The sequence below is a fragment of the Arvicola amphibius genome, chromosome 15, assembly GCF_903992535.2.
Source record: "Arvicola amphibius chromosome 15, mArvAmp1.2, whole genome shotgun sequence".
Lineage (NCBI taxonomy): Eukaryota > Metazoa > Chordata > Mammalia > Rodentia > Cricetidae > Arvicola > Arvicola amphibius.
Window position 1 is genome coordinate 51,131,370 of NC_052061.1, and position 19,743 is coordinate 51,151,112.

Genomic DNA, 19,743 nt, shown 5'->3' on the forward strand with positions numbered 1-19,743 from the left:
TTCCCATAAAGCCGACATGTGCTCTGTGGACAAGGTTAGCCCAGATCCCAGAGAGAGGATAAACACTGGATGTCTGATTGTAGGAATGGCAGAGTTGAAAGTATGTTTTGAAACCTCTATGATGTAGTCTAATTACTACAATGTGAGGTTGTTTGGGAACTAAATGACGTAATGACATAATATACCCATAGCACCATCCAGTAACTGTGGATATGGGGGCTTAGTCTGAATTGTCAATTTGGTTGGATTTGAGAAGTGACTAGGAAATTACAATATACTTCTGTGCTGTGAAATAATCCTTATGTTTATTGTGAGTATATGTTGCTATGATTGGTTTAATAAGGAAGCTGGCTGGCCAATGGCTGAACAGGATAAAGTTAGGTGGGAAAGTCAAACTGAGAATGATGGGAGGAGGGAGGGCGGAGTCAGAAGAGTCGCCGGCCAGATGGAGAACAAATCAGACACACAAAATGGGATAGAGGTAAAATCCACGAGTCTTAGTGCAGCACATAGATTAATAAAAATGAATTTAGCTGTAAGAGCTAGTTAGTAATAAGCCTGAGCTATTGGCCAAACAACTATAATTTGTATTAAGTCTTCAAGTCAGTTATTTGGGAAGCAGCTATGGGTTATTAGGGAGCAGGCAGTTAGGACAGGAAAACTCCGCCTATACCTGTGGGCATATCTGTGAGGGTGTTTCTAGAGAGGAGAAGAGCAGCCTTGAGTGTAAGCAGTTCCATCCTGTAGGCTGGGTACATGCTGGAAATCTCTGGGTCATGCTGGAAATCTCAGCACTGGAAAGGCAGAGAAGGGCAGATCCCTGGGACTTGCCTGCCAATCATCACAGCTGAATCGGTAAACTCCAGGTTCAGTGAGAGACCCCTTAAAAACCAAGGTGGACAGTGACTGAGGAAGGCACTGGAGGTTGATCTCTGGCCTCTACATGTGAAGATTAAGTGTCTTCCTTAGGAAGTAAAGGACAGGCTAGAGAGATGGCTCAGTGGTTAGGAGCACTGACTACGTTTGCAAGATGGCCCAGGGTCAGTTCCCAGCACCGACTAGGCAGCTCACTACTCTCTGTGGCTCAGTCCAGGGGCTCGGATGTCCTTCTGTAGCCACTGTAGACACCAAGCATACACGTGGTTCACAAATATGCATGCGGACAAAACACCCATACGCATAAATTTTTTAAAAAAATTAATTAATAAAAAATAAATCAAAGAATAAAACGTAAGCATTTATAGTAGTGGCATTTTCTCTCTACTGGAGACTAGGTTGCCCAGGGAATAGAAAGAATGCAGACACAGGCATCAGTGGCTTCTGTTGAGAGTTTAGCGCCACCACCCTTCTCTCTGGGTGGATGTTTTCCTCTATCATGGATCTGTAAAAGGACCTGATTGTTATTATTCATGTCGCTGGTGACCCAAGGCTTCCCCGGGTCCCCTGGAGGGTGGGAGACAGACAGATACGCCATGCAGAGAGAGCTTGGGTATGGAGTTTATTTAGGGGGAGAGAAGAAGAGAGAGAAAGAAAAGAAAGAAGGGGAGAGTGGAGAGGGGGAAGGGAGAGAGGCAGAAGCTGCTGCTCCAAAAGAAGGCTGAACTGAGAGAGTGAGAGAGCTGGAGAGGAGGCAGGAGATGTGCTTGCCTTGGCCTGAAGCAGGAGATTAAGAGTGGGCAGGGCTTGTCTCTTAAAGGGATAGGGTACCCAGGTGACAAGCCAGGCCAGAACATTTACTTTGACCACACTGATGGCTTTCAAAGTTTCCAGAGAAACTGCTCTGTTCCTTTAAATGAGAGTCAATCAGGAGAGACGGGTTGGTGACAAGGGTTGAGATTACTGACATCTGTGTTAGAACTCAGGGTCCCCAGTTTTTGTTTTTGTTTGAGACAGTATCTCACTCTAGCCCAGGGTAGTCCAGAAATCACTACATAGTCAAGGCTGGCGTTGAACTCACTATAATCCTTCTGCCTCAGCCTCACAAGTACTGGGGATACACCCATGAGCCACTGTGACTGGGATGTTTCTACTTCCTCAGTAGAGAGGCAGGCAACCTCCCCTGATCCCTGCATGCCATCACCGTCCCCAACAAAGCATGACCACACTCAGTCCACCCAGTAGTCAGACATGGTTGTGGTTGTGGTTGTGGTTGTGGTTGATTGATCTGTTAGGCCTCCTTCAGCTTTTGAGAAAGGAAGTGCAGGGCTGGGTCTCAGGTCTCTATGCAGGGCAGGCACTGAGGTTCAGGCCTCTAAGCGGCCTCGTTACAGCTCAAAACATCATCCCTGCTCTCAGGCAGCTGGGTGGCTCTGAGCCGTTCATTGGTAAAGCAGTTTCTTAAATGACCCAATTTCTTTCCTGGGCAAGAAATGCAGGCCTCTCACCACTTACACACTTACACATGACTCTCTTTAGTACAAACAGATGCAAGGAGCAGATGTATCAGAAACTCAGCCCTTGAAGAAATGATCACGTAACCTACAAGGGACAGTGCCGTCTCACGGCCGTATATTTGAATTGCTGCATGATTTGCACCTCTGAAACTGGCACCCAGGCTTTGGCTAGTGTGTTCTAGAGAGAGTCCCACATTCATTCAAGCAGGAGACACACCATATTCATCAATCATTGTGACATTACAAAATTTAACAAGGAATTGTTGACTTCTTTCCTTGGGAGCCGGAAGAGACCTGCAGCTTGTCCCATGATTCCCACAGGTCCTATCCGGTGATTCCCATGGGCCCTATCCCATGATTCCCATTGGCTCATAGGACCCAGGAGCCACAGAGAAGCTATCACAGCATTGGGCCCCAAACTGGAAAGCATGATAGTAAATATCTTCAATTTAAAGAGGCAAGGAAGAAGGAAGACAAAGGGTCTATATTAAGTCTGCAGGAGGATAAAGTTATCAATTCTGGAAATTAGTCTCATGCCAGCCTAAGAAATATTAAAGATCAGCAAGTCTGATAGCAAGCACATAAGGGTTTTGAAATACATTTCCGGCTTTTTTGGTATATTTTAAAGTATTTAATACTTGAGGATTTAAATGTACAAATATGGGTATGGATATGGTTAGAGAATTGCTCAGAAAAAAATATAAACTCTTAAGAACCTAAATTAGAAGATTAAGAGAGCAAGAGTAGAAGAAAGGTCAGAAAGAGAAAAATGAGGCGAGGGCTCAGGGGAAGCAATAAAGGGTAAGATAATAAATCCACAGAAGGATGAAAGAGATGTAAAGACAGGACCAGAAGCCAATGGAGGCAAGACTGAAAATCAATGCCAAGGATTGATGACGCAAAAGGCGCTTCTTCACACAACTAACAAAACAGGGTCTTAGTTACTGTTCTGTTGCTGTGGAAAGACACCATGACCAAAGCAACGCATAGAAGAAAGGTTTTATTGACTTACAGTTTCAGAGGTGAGTCCACAGCCGTCAAGGCAGGAAGCATAGCAGCAGGCAGGCAGGCCTGGGGCTGGAGAACAGCTGGGAGCTCACATCTGATCAGAGAAAGGGAGAGAGAGAGGAGAGAGAGAGAGAGAGAGAGAGAGAGAGAGAGAGAGAGAGAGAGAGGAGAGAGAGAGAGAGAGAGAGAGAGAGAGAGAGGAGAGAGAGAGAGAGAGAGAGAGAGAGAGAGAGAGAGAGAGAGAGAGAGCGAGCTCACTTGAAATGTCATGGGCTTTTGAAACCACAAAGCCCATCCCCAGTGACACCCTTCCTCTGACAAGACCACACCTCCCAATTCTTTCTAGTTTTGCCAACTGGGGACCAAACATTTCAACATATGAGCTTGGGGACAGTTTCATTCAAATCAACGCAAATAGCAAGCTTCCAGTAAGACTGGATAGGACAGAAAGGAGAGGTGACTTCAAGAATAAATGATATTAAAGTTTTTTTTTTAATTATGAACAATGGACTGAGAGATGGCTCAGTGGGTCACAATGCTTGCTTTGCAAATCTGGCAACCTGAGTTTGATCCCCTGAACCCATGGTAGAGGTAGAGAATCAACTCCCAAATCATTCTTCTGACATCCAGACATGCATCATAGCATACATGTGCATGTGTACAGACACACACACACACACACACACACACACACTACTAATTTTAAAAAATATGAACAAGCATATAACACTGCATTTCAATTCTATACAAAAATGGAACTAATTTCCACAGAGGATAGAAAATATGAAAACAGGCACAAAGAAATGCAGAACTTGCCCTGGAGAGATGGTTCAACAGTTAAGAGCACTTGTTCTTAGACAGGACCCAAGTTTAGTTCCCGGCACCCATGTCAGGAGGCTCACACCGCCTGTGACTCCAGTTCCAGGACCCCAGGGCCCTCTTCTGCCCTCTACAGGCCCCTGCACTCAAGGGCACATAGACACATAATCAAAAATTAATCTTTAAAAAAATTGGAAAAGTTGAGTTGATAATAAGACTGCCAGAAATTGCCTAGTAATGAAATGTGTCCATCAAGTGTCTCGGAAACAGAGTGGGACTCGAGAAAAGAGCAGGCAGGCCGTGGGCACATACAGAGGTTGTCTCGAAGAACCGGAAATGAGCTTGTGGGGCGATGCAAATCCAGACCCCAAGGCACCACTTTCTATCTATCGAATTGGCTAGAATGAGGAGCCCAGGAGCTGACCAGAGCCAGGCTTGCTAAGGACTGTCCCACCCCAGATCCTTCCTCCGTCCTGCTCAGAAAACTATGGTTTCCTCCTCCTTTAGTTACATTGGGTTAGCACGGAACACGAATGAGCAGGTATCACGTGTCCTATTTGTTGAGATTTCATACAACACGGCACTGGCGGGACCACCAGCACCCAGAGCCCCCCGTGCTCTCCTTGTTATGACCTCCTTCTCCCCAAAGTTTTCTCCTATTTTGACTTCTGATGCCATACATTTGGTTTGCACCGTGCGCATGTGTGGACATACGCCACACGCAAATTGACAATAGGTATTTTATTTCTCTCCACTTATTTTTGAGACAGGGTCATTCGCTGGACTTGGGGCTTGCCATTCCCATGAGCTTCACTGCTCGACAAGCTCCAGTCTCCACCTCCCAGCACGGGGGTTGCAGGCACAGGCTAGGTGTCTAGCTATGGGGTGGGGGTGGGGGGCTTCCCGCTAGCCCACGATATGTAAGCTGAGTCCGACACACTGTGAGTGGAGCATGAGTGGGTGTGTGCTGCTGGGTAGGGTGGGATGGCAGGCGGCATTGGCCCCTACTGGCCGGGGCCCGGGTTATATGCCTGTCCGTGGGTGAGGATTTGCTAGTGGGGTGACATTCCAGGTAGTGGGACAGCACCTGCAGAAGCCTGTGGGTAGGCAGAGCTGGGCCGCTTTGTTGACCCAGAGATCCAACAGGAGTATCGGCCCGGTGTGCCATACTGGGTGACTGTTCTTGGAAGCCCAAACCTAAGAAGGACCCACCTGAATGTCACCAAGCTAGAGACAGATTTGGGTCCCTCTTTGTCCCCAGGTTGATGTTTTGTCTCTGTAAAGTGATGTTCTGGAGTGTGAGATGGGTAGCATGAACCAATCACGGGGCTAATTTCCATGCCTGCTTCCTTCTTTCTGTCTTAGCTGCAGGTGCCCGCTGCTTGTGAGGGTGTGGGAAGCCGACTTGGAGGCCTGTCAGCTGCTAGTGCAGAGCCTGTGGCTCCAGGAAGCAGGCAGTGGTCCGCATGCAGAAGATGAGAAGCAGGTGGACATCACAGGAGAGGCCACCTGGACAGCCTCCCTGGCTGTCCACCCAAGACCCCACCCCGAAGAGGAGAAAACCCCCTCGCAAGTGTCCCGTGAGCGGAACACTCACTCAGCCCCTTTACCACATGGTGCTGGAGGCCAGCAGAAAGAGGTTTGTCCTGTGTGGGCGTGGCTGTGCCCTGTGTGGGTGTGGCTGTGTCCTGTGTGGGCGTGGCTGTGTCCTGTGTGGGCGTGGCTGTGTCAGGGGTCCTGTGTGTGGAGCTTGGGGATAAGAACAAACAGAACGGGGGGGGGGGGCTATAGACCCTCATAAAGTTCCCAGAGTTTATATAACTCTTGAATGTGATAACAAAATAGTATATAACTTTTTGAAGCTTAAAACGTAGAAGAGCAAAGAGAAAAGCTTGGAACATTAGCTTTTTCTCAGTTTAGATGGCTCCCATTGTTCTAATTCATTCTAGAATAAGGAATTCTATATATTGAATCATATACAGCATGCACTATGCATCATATATAATATAGGTTGTCATGTAGAATGTATATACATCATATGTTTCATTGTATCTCTAGAGCCTATAGATTACAATGTATCATTTAGGAATTCAAACATTCTAATGTATACATGTATTCTAATGTATACATGTTGTCATTTTCATAAAAAACAGATCATGATGAATGTTTGTGGTTCATGTTTGCATGAAGCCAAAGCAAAACCAAGCACAGAGAGCCCTATTGTTTGGCTTGATGTGTGCGTTTCTATTAGAATGTGATTTTACTTAATTTTTTAAATCAGAGGCTGACCCTGACAAATGGGGAAGGCTCCCTCACCCCGCTTCCCTAACTTTCCATCCCCCTCCTGCCCTGAGTCCAGAGTGGCTCCTTGGTTACCTGCCTTCCTTCACTCTCAGGCTCCCGAACTCATTTGGTGGCTTCCAGGTACTCTTCCCATATGTTCTTTAAGGAGGAAGTTGACTAAAGCTGATGCCTGGCCCATGCTATCTCACTTTGACCTTCAACCCTCATTGCACCCCTTCTTTTGTCTTTGCCAGGACTCAGCAAGATGGGAGGGTCAGTAGGGAGAGCACCCCAGCCAATCCATGGGGCCTCCTGCCCCCATTAGGACCAGAGCCATTACATTACAGACCTGTGCCCTGTGCTCAGGGTAACATCCGGCTGCTGTGTCTGCGCTGTCTGAGGGCTGACCCTGGTCCTGTATTTGAACACATGTCCTCATGAAGAGATGAGTAGTGTCCCAGTCCCTCTGGGTCCCTCAGCTGGGTAGGCTTGAAGTAGAACCCCTGTGCTATCCAGTGTTCTCTCCGGAATAGAAGCAGTGTTTGTCAAATACCTAACAACTTCTCAGGCAGCCAACATTGCACCGGGAAGGCATGGGCCATTGTAAGCCTTGAGTCTATCCCAGGAGCCTGAGGCCAGCAGAGCCTCTTCAGGGTGAGAGGACAACATTTTGTTATAGTTGTTTTATTTTAAAGAGTGTGCTGCTGTTAGTCTCTGACCATGTCTAATTTATAAGTCAAGCTTTGTCACAGACAGGTCTACATAGGAAACATTGTTGTCTTTGGGTTTGATGCTGTCTGTGGGCTCAGGTGTGCACTGAGGGGGTCCAGGAACATTGTCCCCGTGGAGAAGCTGTGACCATCTCATATAGTGAGACCGGTGTTCTTTGGATTTACAAGTGTCATAGATCTCAAGATGACAGATGTGGGTTTGGAAGGGCAAAGATGATGGGAACAGAGAGGAGGTCTTATTGCGTGAAAGCTGGGAAGAAAGGACCTGGGGGAGGCACAGATGTGGTCTCCGTCTTGTTGTATTGTCAGTGTGCATGTAGCTGAATCAGGGCTTTACAGAAAGCAAAAGGACATCATTGTACATAACCTTCCAGAACTGATGAAGAGTTTAACACAATGTCTTCTTGCTAAAAGTCAGAACTGAATATGAGAACAGGTGGTCTTAGACTCAGAGTGGTCAGGGGAGGAGAGGCCACGGCTTAGAGTCTCTGCTCCGGTTCTGTTTCTGCTGCTGGGAGACTTCATTTCCTTCTCCACTGACACATCACCAGCAACAGCATGAGCTGGAGGGATGGCTCAGCGGGCAGAGCAGGCTTGCTATGTAAGCAAGAGCACTTGAGTTAAATTCCCAGCACCCACATAGAAGGCTGGGCAAGGCTGTGTAGGCTTGTAATCCCAGCTCTTGGGGGGTGGATGCAGAAGGATCCCCAGGTTTGCCCGCCTTTCCAAATTGGTGAGCCTCAGGGCAATGAGAGACACTGTCTCAAAAAACAAGGAAGATTGACAGCTGAAGTTGACTTCTGGCTTCCATATGCACATACACAAAAATGAGTGGTCTCTCTGTGCACACACAAACACCTCAGCACACATGAACATACATACAAACTCATACACACATACCTGCATGTACATGCTCAGACGCAAAAATAACAATGGCCATAAAAGTGAAGAAAGAATAATCAGAACTAAGACTTTGTGGCATCAATTACCTTTCTTGTTACCACGACAGAAGCAAGAGAGGAGAGAATGTCTTTGGCTCACTGTTTCAGAGGCCTCGGCCTGTCATGGCGAGGGAAGCATGAGCAGCGCACGATACCTCACATTAGGGCCGTTTCTTTGGCCTCGATAGTTGTAGTGTCTGTGTACATGGTGAAACCCAGCAGATAAGCATTTTGAAACTCCCCGGTTGTGGGTTTCTCTGCCGATGCAATAAACCAAATCCAGCCGAATTAATACAACCAGGTTTAATAAACAGGGCAAAGCATCTCCCAGGTGAGTCTCAGGGGCTGGCAGGAGAGAAATCACATGACAGTTCTAGGGGCCAGGTCTTTAATACCCTGTAGGTGTGGTCCCAAGATTCTCAGGGGGGAGAAGCCTCTACCACTGCTTGGCAGGCTTTCTGGAGACAGGATCAGGAGAGAGAGAGGTGGGGCCAGGGCCAAGGTGGGCCTTCCGTCTAAATATGCTAGTGTTAATTTTTGTATCCCTGGCTCTCGGGAGGCCACAACATCCGAAACCCCTTTTGATAATCTACTTTGCTCCCATTGTCAGGAGGAGGGCGTGAGCAGTGAACAAGAGTGAGACCTAAGCAGAGATGGGGAAGACTTCTGTTTGCTGGAAGATTTTAGGCCCCTGATGCTCAGAGGTGTGATAGTTGGGGGTCTCCTGGGGAAGGTGGTTTTGGCCTCCTGTCTTGCTTTTCAGGGCTATTGAAGTCGGGGGAGGGGGGCGATGTGTTTATCTTGAGGCAAAATGTTCCTTTGCTTTGCAGCCCCAGGTGTGTTTAGCTTTGCAAGGCTCCGCTGGACAGGGCTACCCCCGCACTGGTTTTCCTATTGATGCACGGCACCCGGGGGGCAGGCAATTGCTTTTCAATCCAAATCTTCCATGACGAATCTAGGGCTTCTGACAGAGGTCCACAGGGAGATGGTTTCAAAGCTTTTCCTGTGCTTATCTGGCCAGTGCAGTGATATGCATTTCGGAGGCACATTGTCTCTCTGGAGCGCCAGCCCCGTGGCTGAAGGTTCCGGCCTGGCTACTCAGAGCCATTGCCTTCATTCTGCAGCCGAGTCCGGGAAGGCAAAGCCCTTTGCCTGAGGCTTTGTCCCAGAGGAAGTCAGCAGCCCAGCTGTGGGCTGCATGGGTGTGCCGGGATTGTGAGCGCCCTTTCTTTTCTGGTGTCCTGAGACCTCCCTGCAGAGCCTTGAGCTGCTGTTGGCCCTGGCTTATAGATTGTACTGACATTGGCACAGGAGTCAGGCAGAAGCTGGGGCAATCAGCATACTGGGTTCCTGTACTGAAGGGGTGCTGCCTGTGCTTGTAGTTCTGACCCCAGTACCTTTGGGATTCTTTCTTTCCTGACGGTAGCCTGCCCCCTCCGGCTGCTTTCTGTTCTACTAATGAGCTGCCCTCCTGCCTAGCTCCCTGGACAGCGTGGCTCCCTCTGATCTCCCTCCCAGCTGTGTCCTTTCCAAACCATAAGCTGCCACCAAGCAAGCTAAAGTAAGCTCAGAGAGGAGCTGGCATCATGGAGGAATCACAGGCAGTACTTTAGCAACCGGAAAGTTGCTACTGATCTCTGTAAACAAAGAAATCAGCAATAAAGACAAAAGCAGACGCCATAGCTTCACCTCTCCTGAGTCTACATCCAGAATACTGGGGGTAGGAAGGTGAGGAGCCCTTCCCCGGTCATCACAGAGGAATGGCCGATACTGCTCTCAGAGAAGACAGCTGACAAGAGGAAAGTGGCAGATTTACTTAATCAAAGTGTTATGAGACACGGGAGCCTTTAGAAATAGCCCAGCGGCTCGGGGGAAGCTCTGGGTCTTTTTGTTTTTTGTTTTGTTTTGCCAAGGTTTGAGGGAGAATGGGAAGTGTTGCATTATGGTTTGGACAAGAAATGTCCCTCTGAAAGTTCTTGTGTTAGGGCCTGACATCAGCTGTCTTCTTGTATTGAGAAGCTGAGGTAATTTCAGGAGGTGCAGCCTAGCACTAGGTCATTGAGAGGAAGCAAGAGGGACCGTTGAGGCTATGTTGCCCCTGGCCCCTTCTTGTCCTGCTTTTGACTTTCTGACTGCTGTACTTTGAATGTGCAATGTTCCCTATGGGCTCCTAGGTTTGAACATTTGATCCCCAGTGGGTGGCGCTGTTTGGGGAGGTTGGAACCTTTAGGTGGCTGAGCCTCCTTGAGGAAGTAGGTCACTGGGGATGACAGCCCTTGAGATGTTGTAGCCTGACCCTCTCTCCTGCTCGTTGTCTGCTAACTAGAGGTGTGATGTGGCTAGTCAGCCTCCCATCCCTTTCCACCAATGTCTTCCTTGCTTGCCGCCACGTCTTTCTCACCCGTGGTGAGTGGGTGATACCGACCCCTGGCCACGATCCTGGATTGTAGAAGCAGAGAAAGGGATCTGAGCCATAGGTACTGTGCCTTCATTGTTCTTTGCTTGTTGACTGTGGGTGCCACGTGATCGCCTAACATAAGCTCTTGCCTCTGTGACTTCCACATCTTGATGGACTAGAACCTTGACCTGTGATGTACAGTAAACCCTTTCTCCATCAGTTGCTTTTCTCAACATATTTTATCACAACAATGAATAGGAACCTAAGCCACAATGCAAGAACATACACAAAAATGCCCTCTTCCCACAAGGCCATGGCTATCAAGTTCTGTCCAAGCACATGAAGCCCAGCAGCCCATACTAAATCCTTGAACCCATGAGCCTGATTAGACCCTTCACCAACACTGGTCGACGTTCAGAAAACGAGGCCAGACTTTCGAGTCTCAGATGGGAGTGAGGCCTCCGCTAGGAGTTTGTGTTGTCTTCAGGAAAACCATGTGCCTGGACCCAGAGGTTCATGGAATCCTCTCTCTTTCCAGTTAATTATAACAAGTGTTCTGGCCACAGCAGTGAAAGCTCCCCAGTGCAGGCAGATGCAGAGAACTAACTGTGCTCGCACCACGGGGAGGACTTAAGGAGAGCCACTGAGCAGGAGTGTAGTAATGCTGTCTGCTCAGAACTCCTTGACCACATCAGTAGCGTTCCTTCCCCTCTGCGGGGCTAAGATACTGAAAACACACACACTCAGTTGCTGATCAGTCAGTGTAGGATTGAGGTCTCCTGAGGGGTCTGTCGAGTGACTTTCAAGGGGCCCTTCTTGCATAAGCCTTACTACAAGCCGCCATCCGCAGTTTCCAATTGGTCCGTCTTTAACGTGAGCGGAACACTTCAGAAGCACGCGCACAGCCATCTTCTGTCTCCTCTCCTGTCTCTTTAACACAATGATTGCAATGATTGTTATCTTTCCAAGGTTTCCCATTTTAAAAAATGTAGAAAAGAACTTGATTTTCACACTAATATTGCACTGTTTTATATGGAACATATTTAAATTATATAATTAGGATGTTAAGTACCATTGGCATAAATATGTTTAGAAACCATTCAACCAAAAAGAATGTAAGTTCTCTGCCTTCCAGCCTGGCATTGGCCTCTGGGTGGAATGGAGGGAGCAGGTGGGTAAGGGAGGGGCTTCCTCTGTAGCCAGTGAGTGGCTCCTGCTGGTCCTTTCCCATTAATTAAAGTCCCTGCCTGCTGCCAGCCTCCTTCACCTGCCCCAGGGAAGGAAGTTGGTTCCTCTGATCCGCCTGCTTCCTGCACTTCTGGAAAAGCACGGAATTGCTCTCCATGCTCCGGGGCCCAGGGTGGGGGCATCTCTACACTTCTTCCATTAATTAAGCATAGCTCAGTGCTTCTGAGAAAACAGCCTCAGGGCTCCTGGCGTCTTCCACCACGGAAACTCTTTGTCATTTGCTGGCCAAGACGGAGGGATAGAAAGACAGCAGGGTGGTCACTGTCACCACAGGCCGGCAGGGACACAGTCACACCCTGGCAGCACGGGCTTCTCTAACAACTACCAAATGCACACTGGTGCTTTGAGCAGTGGAGAGGTTTTTCTTCCAGGGTTTCCTGTTTCTGGAAATGAATTTACGGTCTACCCTTCATCGTATCCAGGCCGCATCTAATTCCCCCAATGGGACCAGGTCAGCTAAGGATGGGATATTCTTGTCCCCCAAAGACGAGCTGTAAGCCAGGACTGGTTATCCAGTCTGGGAATAGGCAAGAGTCCTGGCTGAGTAGAACCTTTATCTTCGTCTGCCCAGGCGTGTTACTCCTTCCTTTCCAATGCCTTTCTGTTGAATGCCTTTCTGACTGTCTACACTGGCCGTCTGTCTTCTCAGACATCGGGTCCTTGCCTTCCTCATGCATTGATGAAGGACATTGTTCACAGCAAAGCAGGCCTCATCTCTCTGACAGAAGTGGGTGGCAGGTGCTGACAAGCTAGGGCCACAGTTTGAGAAAGAAAACTGGCCGTGTACTCTTCTCCATCTGGAGGACACTATAGGGTCTCATGAGGGACAGGTCCCACTAACGCAAGTGTCCATCATCTATCAGCAAACTGCAGGTGTCCATGGCTGTACAGAAAAAGGCAGGTGCATTCTGGGATGTCAACATTGAGAATCCAGGCTAGGTTTTGACTCTGGAAACGGTTCCTCCCATGCTCTCATTGGCACACAGCCTGGTTTTGTTTGTTGTTGTTGTTTTGTTTTTTAAACACTCAGAAATTCTAGTTTTTATGACTCTTAGCACACGTGGGTGACATGTGGCATTTATTCTCTTCGGTCTGCTTTACTCTAATGGTCTGTACCCTTAGCCACAGATGTCTTCGAGTTTATTCCCACGAGGGAGTCCCCAGCTGTGGTCTGTCTGCATGTCCTTCTTTTAGAAAAATGTTTCAAAAGATTTATTTATATGCCTGTGTATGCCACACATTCATGGGGGTGTCCAGAAGCCTGAAGAATGTGTCAGAGCCCCCGGAGCTGAAGTAACTGCTCCGTGGAGAAGCTCGGCTTCTCCGGAGCAGCAGCGAGCACTCTTAACCACTGAGCTATCTCTGCTGCCCCTGTCTGAGCTTTCTCAGCCAAAGGGCCCTGGTGGTTTGCTGTCACTCTCCCCAGACTCTGAGTCTTCACAGAAGGGAGATTATCCAGGCACTGTCTGATACTGTAGATCTTATTTGCTGACAGGTTTTTCTCAGAAGGTCCTATGAAAATCTGGCCCGCTCAGTTTTGGTTTTGTGGATTTTAAAAAAAATTGGTGGGTTTTTTTATTTGTTTGTTTGTTTGTTTGTGTGCGTGTGTGCGTGTGTGCGTGCATGCGTGTGTGTGTGTGTGTGTATGTGTGTGTGTGTGTGTGTGTGTGTGTGTGTGTGTGTGTGTGAGCTAGAGGTAAATTCCGGGTGTCATTCCTCGGGTACTGTATATATATTGTTTTTTGCCACAGGGGCTAGACTAGTCAGCGAATCCCGGGGCCTTGTGGGTCTCAGGCTCCCCAGCACTGGGGTGAAGAGTGTACAGCAACACAGCTGGGCCGGAGCTCGGGTCCTCCTGCTTGTTCAGCAGGCATTTTACCACGGAGCCACAGTCCAGCCCCTGCTGTGTTCAGCTCTGATGTCCAAGGGAAGCAGCGCAACCCCTCCTGGGTAATCCTGTCATTCCTGGCCTCTTGTGTACACCGAGAAACACAGGCCCATTTACACCGTGCTGTCAGGCTGGTTCTCCTACTATTGAAGGTGTTGGTTCTGCTTAACACTAAATAAAACAGAACACGTTTATCCGTGAGCTCGCTTCTCAAAGCCTGCTTTGGACAAGCATAGGGCACTTGAAGACAACTCACACCTTGCTCAGCCCTGAAGAGGTCTAAATGTTTCAGATTCCTTGTGCCCCTTCAGACATCTGGACGCTTTTAAAAGCGAAACCCAGCCACTCCGGGTGTGACCACACAATGCGGAATTTAGATGAATGTTTCTATTCTCCGGTATAATAAAGACACACCCTTGGAGTCCTGGTGTATCTCTCTGCTTCGTGGAATTTACACAGTGACTGCAGGTCTCAGCATGAATGTGGAAAGAGAAGCTTATCATAGAATCTGTTTCAAATAGATGCGCAGGAGGCTCTGTGTGTGACGGACAGGTGTTTGTCCGAGGTAACGATTCTTTATGAAGACGGCATTCTTGGAGGGAAGAGGCAGATCATAAAGCATCCCTGGGACGCATTTGCAGAGAAACTACTCTGGAAACCAGCCAGGGGCTGGGGCGGTAATAGTGAGCCGAGGAACGGCATTGGCGCCCATTAAGCTCTTCCACGGTGGTAGTCTCATCTGCTTTACCTCAAGCTGTAGGAGAGGGAATGAGGCTTAGCAGCAGAGCAGGCATCCTGGGGCTCAAATCAAACTTTGAGGTTTTTAAGTGTGTGCGCGTGCATGCACATGCATGCATGCGTGCATACATGCATGAAGTGCAGGATTTTGGATATTATAGCTTGGCAATCCCTAAATGCCAATGTCTTGACAATTACTGGAGAAGACGGCTCAGTCCCCTGTCTTTCCCTGACGGTGCCGCCTGTGACTTCCGCTGTACGAAGGAGGTGTTTTTGTGATAGGTGGCTATGGCAGGAACCTTATTACATGACTGAGGAAAATGGGGCCCTGGGTGAGCTGACTGAGTTATGGCAGAGGACAATAGCCAAGATGGCGGCTCAGGCAGGAGCTTGTGGTCTCCATCTTGCCTGTCACCCTCCCGCAGCCCCACAACAACAATGGAGGTTGGCTGTGGCTTTGGAATCCAGTCCCAGATCAGCGTATTTCCTATATGCGCATAGGCCTGTTAAGTCCTCGTGATAGTTGATTTATTATTTAATTACACGGTTTTGCTTGTGCAGTTGTTTGACTCCAATGCTGCATCCTGCCTCTCCCCTTAGAATGGCTTTGGAGAACAATTTGAGAAACTGGCTATTTACACAATGTCAGTCCAGTGTGTGACCAAAGGGGTGGCCTGTCTGCTTGAGTTTGCAGTAGATCACTACTGAGGGTGACATTTCCAAAACCGTGCATTCTGTGCAGCGTGGGGCCTTTCCTACTGGCACATACAAAGCACAGCCCACCTAGCAGTGATTTTAATGGGCTTCCTATTCCAAAGGATCATATTCATATATCATATTCATATATTCAATAATATATAAAACTTTCTCGTGCTGTAGGTACAGCCTAACACTGTTACCAAGTGCTTATCAAGACAGTTTTTATTATGAACTCCAGTTCAGAACTTCTAAATGTTGGTATTTCCCAAATGTCCTATAAGGACTTAACCACCTTTACAGGAGGTGTGACTAAGTAAAAAAGCCCTCAAAGATGCTGGCCGTGGAGTGTTGATGGTCCCGCCACACATGTGAGTTAGTATCCTGCCAGCCATTAGATCTAAAGTGCACGTTTTAGGTTTGTGCTTTTAGAAAGTTGTCTTGAGAATGTTCTGCTCGTCAAAGGGAGCTCTACTTTCTGTTTTAAACCAGGCACCTTGAACTAGGAGAGCAGGACAGAAATCTGACATCAGCTCTAACAACACAGCTGAAAAAGATCTATCATGGGCCTGCAGGTTTGATCACAAGGTGACCTGCAAATGATATTTAAAGTAATGTTGGCTCTACTGAACTCACCCACAGAGGGACTGCCTATAAGGTCACAGGGCATCCTCTGAGGTCATTAAAAGGTGTGTGCGTAGGTGTGTATGCATGTGCACACATGTATGTATGTATGTGTCACATGATGCTATCTGGCAGTACAAGAAAGGGATCATTTTCTCTTCATATTAAAGAATTACAAGGTATTCACCAGACACCATAGACTTCCCAGAAAAGCCATCATATAGTACTGCAGAAACTGGGGTTATGTCTCAGGTGTCTTAGTCTCATTAATAAAAAAGTTAAGAACAGATCACAAACAGAGGCTTAGGGACGAAGAATGCAATCAAATGAAAGCCCAAGGATGATTCATTAGCATTTAAAACCCAGGGAAAACGAGCTGTAAATCTTGTAGGGAGGAGAATGGAGAAGAGAAGCAAGCGTGGGCAGCATCCACAAGAAGGTGGTAGCGGAAAAGCAAAAGAGCTTGGCTCAAGAAGGCTGACAGACCCAATGGAACCTCAAGGATGCTGCCCTAGGGGACAGGAATTCTGGGAAGGAAAATGTCCATTATCTTAAGGTGAACCCACCTTCCACGGCGTGGCCACCAGCCAGGCCCCTGGCCTGCCTGCCCCATGGACAAGGACTTGTCCCATCCTAGAGACAGTTTCCATTTTCAACACTTATGTGCATGCATCTGTGCATGTGCACATGTGTGTGTTCATAAAATGCTGTTGTAGTCATTCAAGGCCAGCAGCTGCCCCAGAGGCAGAGGGATTACTCCAGACAGGTTATTATAGTCTGTATTGAGGCATAGACAGGCATTTGATGCTTGGAAAAGGCTTCTTTATCTGGCTCTGCCCACCCATCTTGAGAGCATCGTGTGTCTAGTGCCGTCTAAGATACAGCAAAACTTCTTGAGGACTTTCTGCATTAGCTTATATTTCATTGTTGTCACCAAGTGCCTAAGTCTGGGTGCTTTATAAAGAAGAAAGGTATATGGTAGTTCTCAGTGAGTCTAACAGTTCATGGTCAGTCAGACAGCCCCATTGTTTGGTCTCTGATGAGGGACCCTGTGGCTTCGTGACCTCTCAGTAAATGCCATTATATCAAACAGAACCAATAACACAGTGAGAGAGGAAGTCAGAGAGGCTTGTGCTTTTATAACATTCTTCCCAGTAGTAGAATAACCCCAGACACTGGCATCCATCCCTTCTCAGCACCTGATGGCCCCGTGTGCTCCCATCGGGCCCCTCTGAGTACTGGTGCCCTGGGGAAGAGTCTCCCCACAACGGCCTTACAGGGATAAAACAAATCTAACCCTTAGCACCAGGCAGGGGAAGGGCTCAACAGGCAAGGGCTGGGACCTCCTTGGAGGGAGGCGGGAGTGGGGGTCAGCAGAGATGACAGGACATCTTCGGGTTGCAGCCTGGTGGAGGATCAGGGCAGCAGATTGCTGGAGTTTGTGTGGGCGGGGCTTCCTCATGCAGGTGTTCCCTGAAGAGGAATCACTAGGGTCTGAGAACTGGAGGTGTGCTGGTCCAGGAGGGGAAAAGCCATGAGGCAGTTTGCCTTCTGCAGAAACTTGTTCATTCTGACCCACAGGGAAAAACAGAAGCCCCTCTGGGTAAATGACAGACGGAGTGTCTAGAAAAGAAAAAAAAATAACAATTTGAATTGCTGAAAAGATTGCTCAAGGGGCAAATTACAGGAGGGCTTACAGGGCAGTTTTCAAAGACACTTTGCTACAATTCATACTAAATCACCCTCAGAACTGCTGATCCGGAGAAAGCCCAACTCAGCCAAGAATCCTGAGAGGAGGCAGGATGGGCGTGGTGGTAATTTTTAATTACCAGGTATCAATCATACAAGTTTTCTTTTTCTGATGCATTACAGACACTGCAGGGGTGCTGGACTCAACCCTGTCAGGATAAACATTGCCTCTTCTGGTCCCTATAGGCGCTGGTCCTGGAGGGAACGCCCCGCCTTCTCCCTTTTTAGGAGCTGAACCCTCCAGGAACTCAGAGCCCACTCAGTGTTTCCCTGCGGTGGACTAGAAGCAACTAGTTTTGCTGCCCGCGTCATCTGAGACATTTTCCTTAGATGGAAAAAGAAGGGACAATCACAAGTGGTCCCTGAGACCCGCCAAGCTGGCACCCTGTCCTGGGAGGTAGAGCTCTCTCGGGGAACCCGGCATGCCCTCAAAACCTGTGTCTGTGCCAACTGTTTGTTTTAATGCCTATACTTTGGTAGTTTCAGAGGGGCTTGTGCAGCTAGACCCCAGTGTGGGACCTCCAGCCAACACCCGCATCTTACTTCCCTGTTTTGACTTACACGGGATTTTCAGTGTTTCTGGGTTTTCTTGAGGGACAACTTGAAAAAGTTTCCTTTATTCTGAGGGGAGGAGGCAAAAGGCTTCCTATCATATTCTGTCTTCTTAACTTTAGATGAGTTTTTCACAGCAAAAGAAATGCACAAGAAAAGAAACTGGCATGTGGTTCTCAAGAAAACCCTGTTCCTTTCCACTGGGGCACCCCCAGGGTGTGCAGATCCCAAACCCCTGAGCTGGAGAGAACAGCTTCAGATGGTTGCTGTTAGAGAGGGGGAAGTTAGCCCTGGTATAAAGGGCTCTACACTTCCCAAGAGGCCATGCTCTCCCAAGTGAGCAGCACGCTCTCTCTCTCTCTCTCTCTCTCTCTCTCTCTCTCTCTCTCTCTCTCTCTCTCTCTCTCACTCTCTTTCTCTCTCTCACACACACACACACACACTCAGCACCAGGAAGCACCATTGAGGCAGAGCATCCCCCTTATTCTCCTTCCATGCAGCCAACACACACCTTGGTGGGTGTGAAGCTGGACAACAGTGACCATGTTTCTTTCTCCCACCCCTCACAATGTAAATCTCTCATCAGGCTGAGTGTTCACCAAAGGGCCATTTCCTCTCAAGGCCAAAGGGAAGTAAGGGCCACGGTCCTATTATAATCAAGCATGCTGTATTCACTGTTCCATATCTTTTGGAGGATTTTTTTTTGTTTTGTTTTTCGAGACAGGGTTTCTCTGCAGCTTTGGAGCTTGTCCTGGAGCTAGCTAGCTCTTGTAGACCAGGCTGGTCTCAAACTCACAGAGATCCGCCTGCCTCTGCCTCCTGAGTGCTGGGATTAAAGGCGTGCGTCACCACCGCCTGGCATCTTTTGGAGGATTTTACCTGGAAATGATCTGTACTTCACACCACACACACACACACACACACACACACACAGCCTCTAACCATTCTTGCTATGCCTGGGCTGTTTTCTCCCATTATTTTGCTGGGCTCATAATATTTTATCTTTGTGTGGTTCAAATCTTCTATTTCTCTTGGGTATGTGCACACACTTATATGATTTTTCCATGCTTATTACAAAGTCTTAATAGAAATAATACCAGTTTGAATATGTAAGTTGTTTCTCTGTGATAGATTCCAGGAAGAGTCATCCCTGAGTCAGAGGACAGGGACAACCTGGAGGGCTTGCTGTGAGGTCTGAGGCTGCCCACGTTCACACCCATCTGGCCAGCCTGCACAATGTGTTCAGAGATTTCCCCAGCATTTCCATTAGTTACCTATGTTCCTATTAGCACTGCTTTATTAAAGGGTGGTCGGTCATTGGGCACATAAACTGTGAAGGGTTTGCCAAGCGAGCAAATGGAGAGGATGTTGAGGTGAGGGTCTGGATTCGATTGGTATTCCTGGCTTCTGGTACTAGTATCTGGATTTGATTGGTGTTCCTGGCTTCTGGTACTAACATATTATGTAGGATCTCTAAGGACTTGGACCCACCAGGCCTGAGCACTTTTATGTGATAGTTTGATGTTAGCTACCATTTTTGTAGTAGCCTGGCCATTTAATCTGAATAAAAAAAAAAACCTTAATTCCTTTGCAAAATTCTTTTAATGGGCTTTCTAAGTCTTTCACACTTAGCTGGGAGAATATTGCCTTCATATTGTGGTTGAGTTTTAATTCT

The 19,743-nt window shown here is 47.9% G+C and overlaps 1 protein-coding gene across 1 annotated transcript in view; it reads left to right on the forward strand.

Annotated features, from left to right (window-relative positions):
* Disc1 (DISC1 scaffold protein) overlaps positions 1 to 19,743 on the forward strand; it is a 185,293-nt gene that overhangs the window by 156,444 nt on the left and 9,106 nt on the right. Inside the window, exon 14 of the mRNA XM_042054212.1 lies at positions 5,586 to 5,859. Coding sequence (XP_041910146.1) covers positions 5,586 to 5,859 — 274 coding nt within the window. The remainder of the gene's footprint in view (positions 1 to 5,585; positions 5,860 to 19,743) is intronic.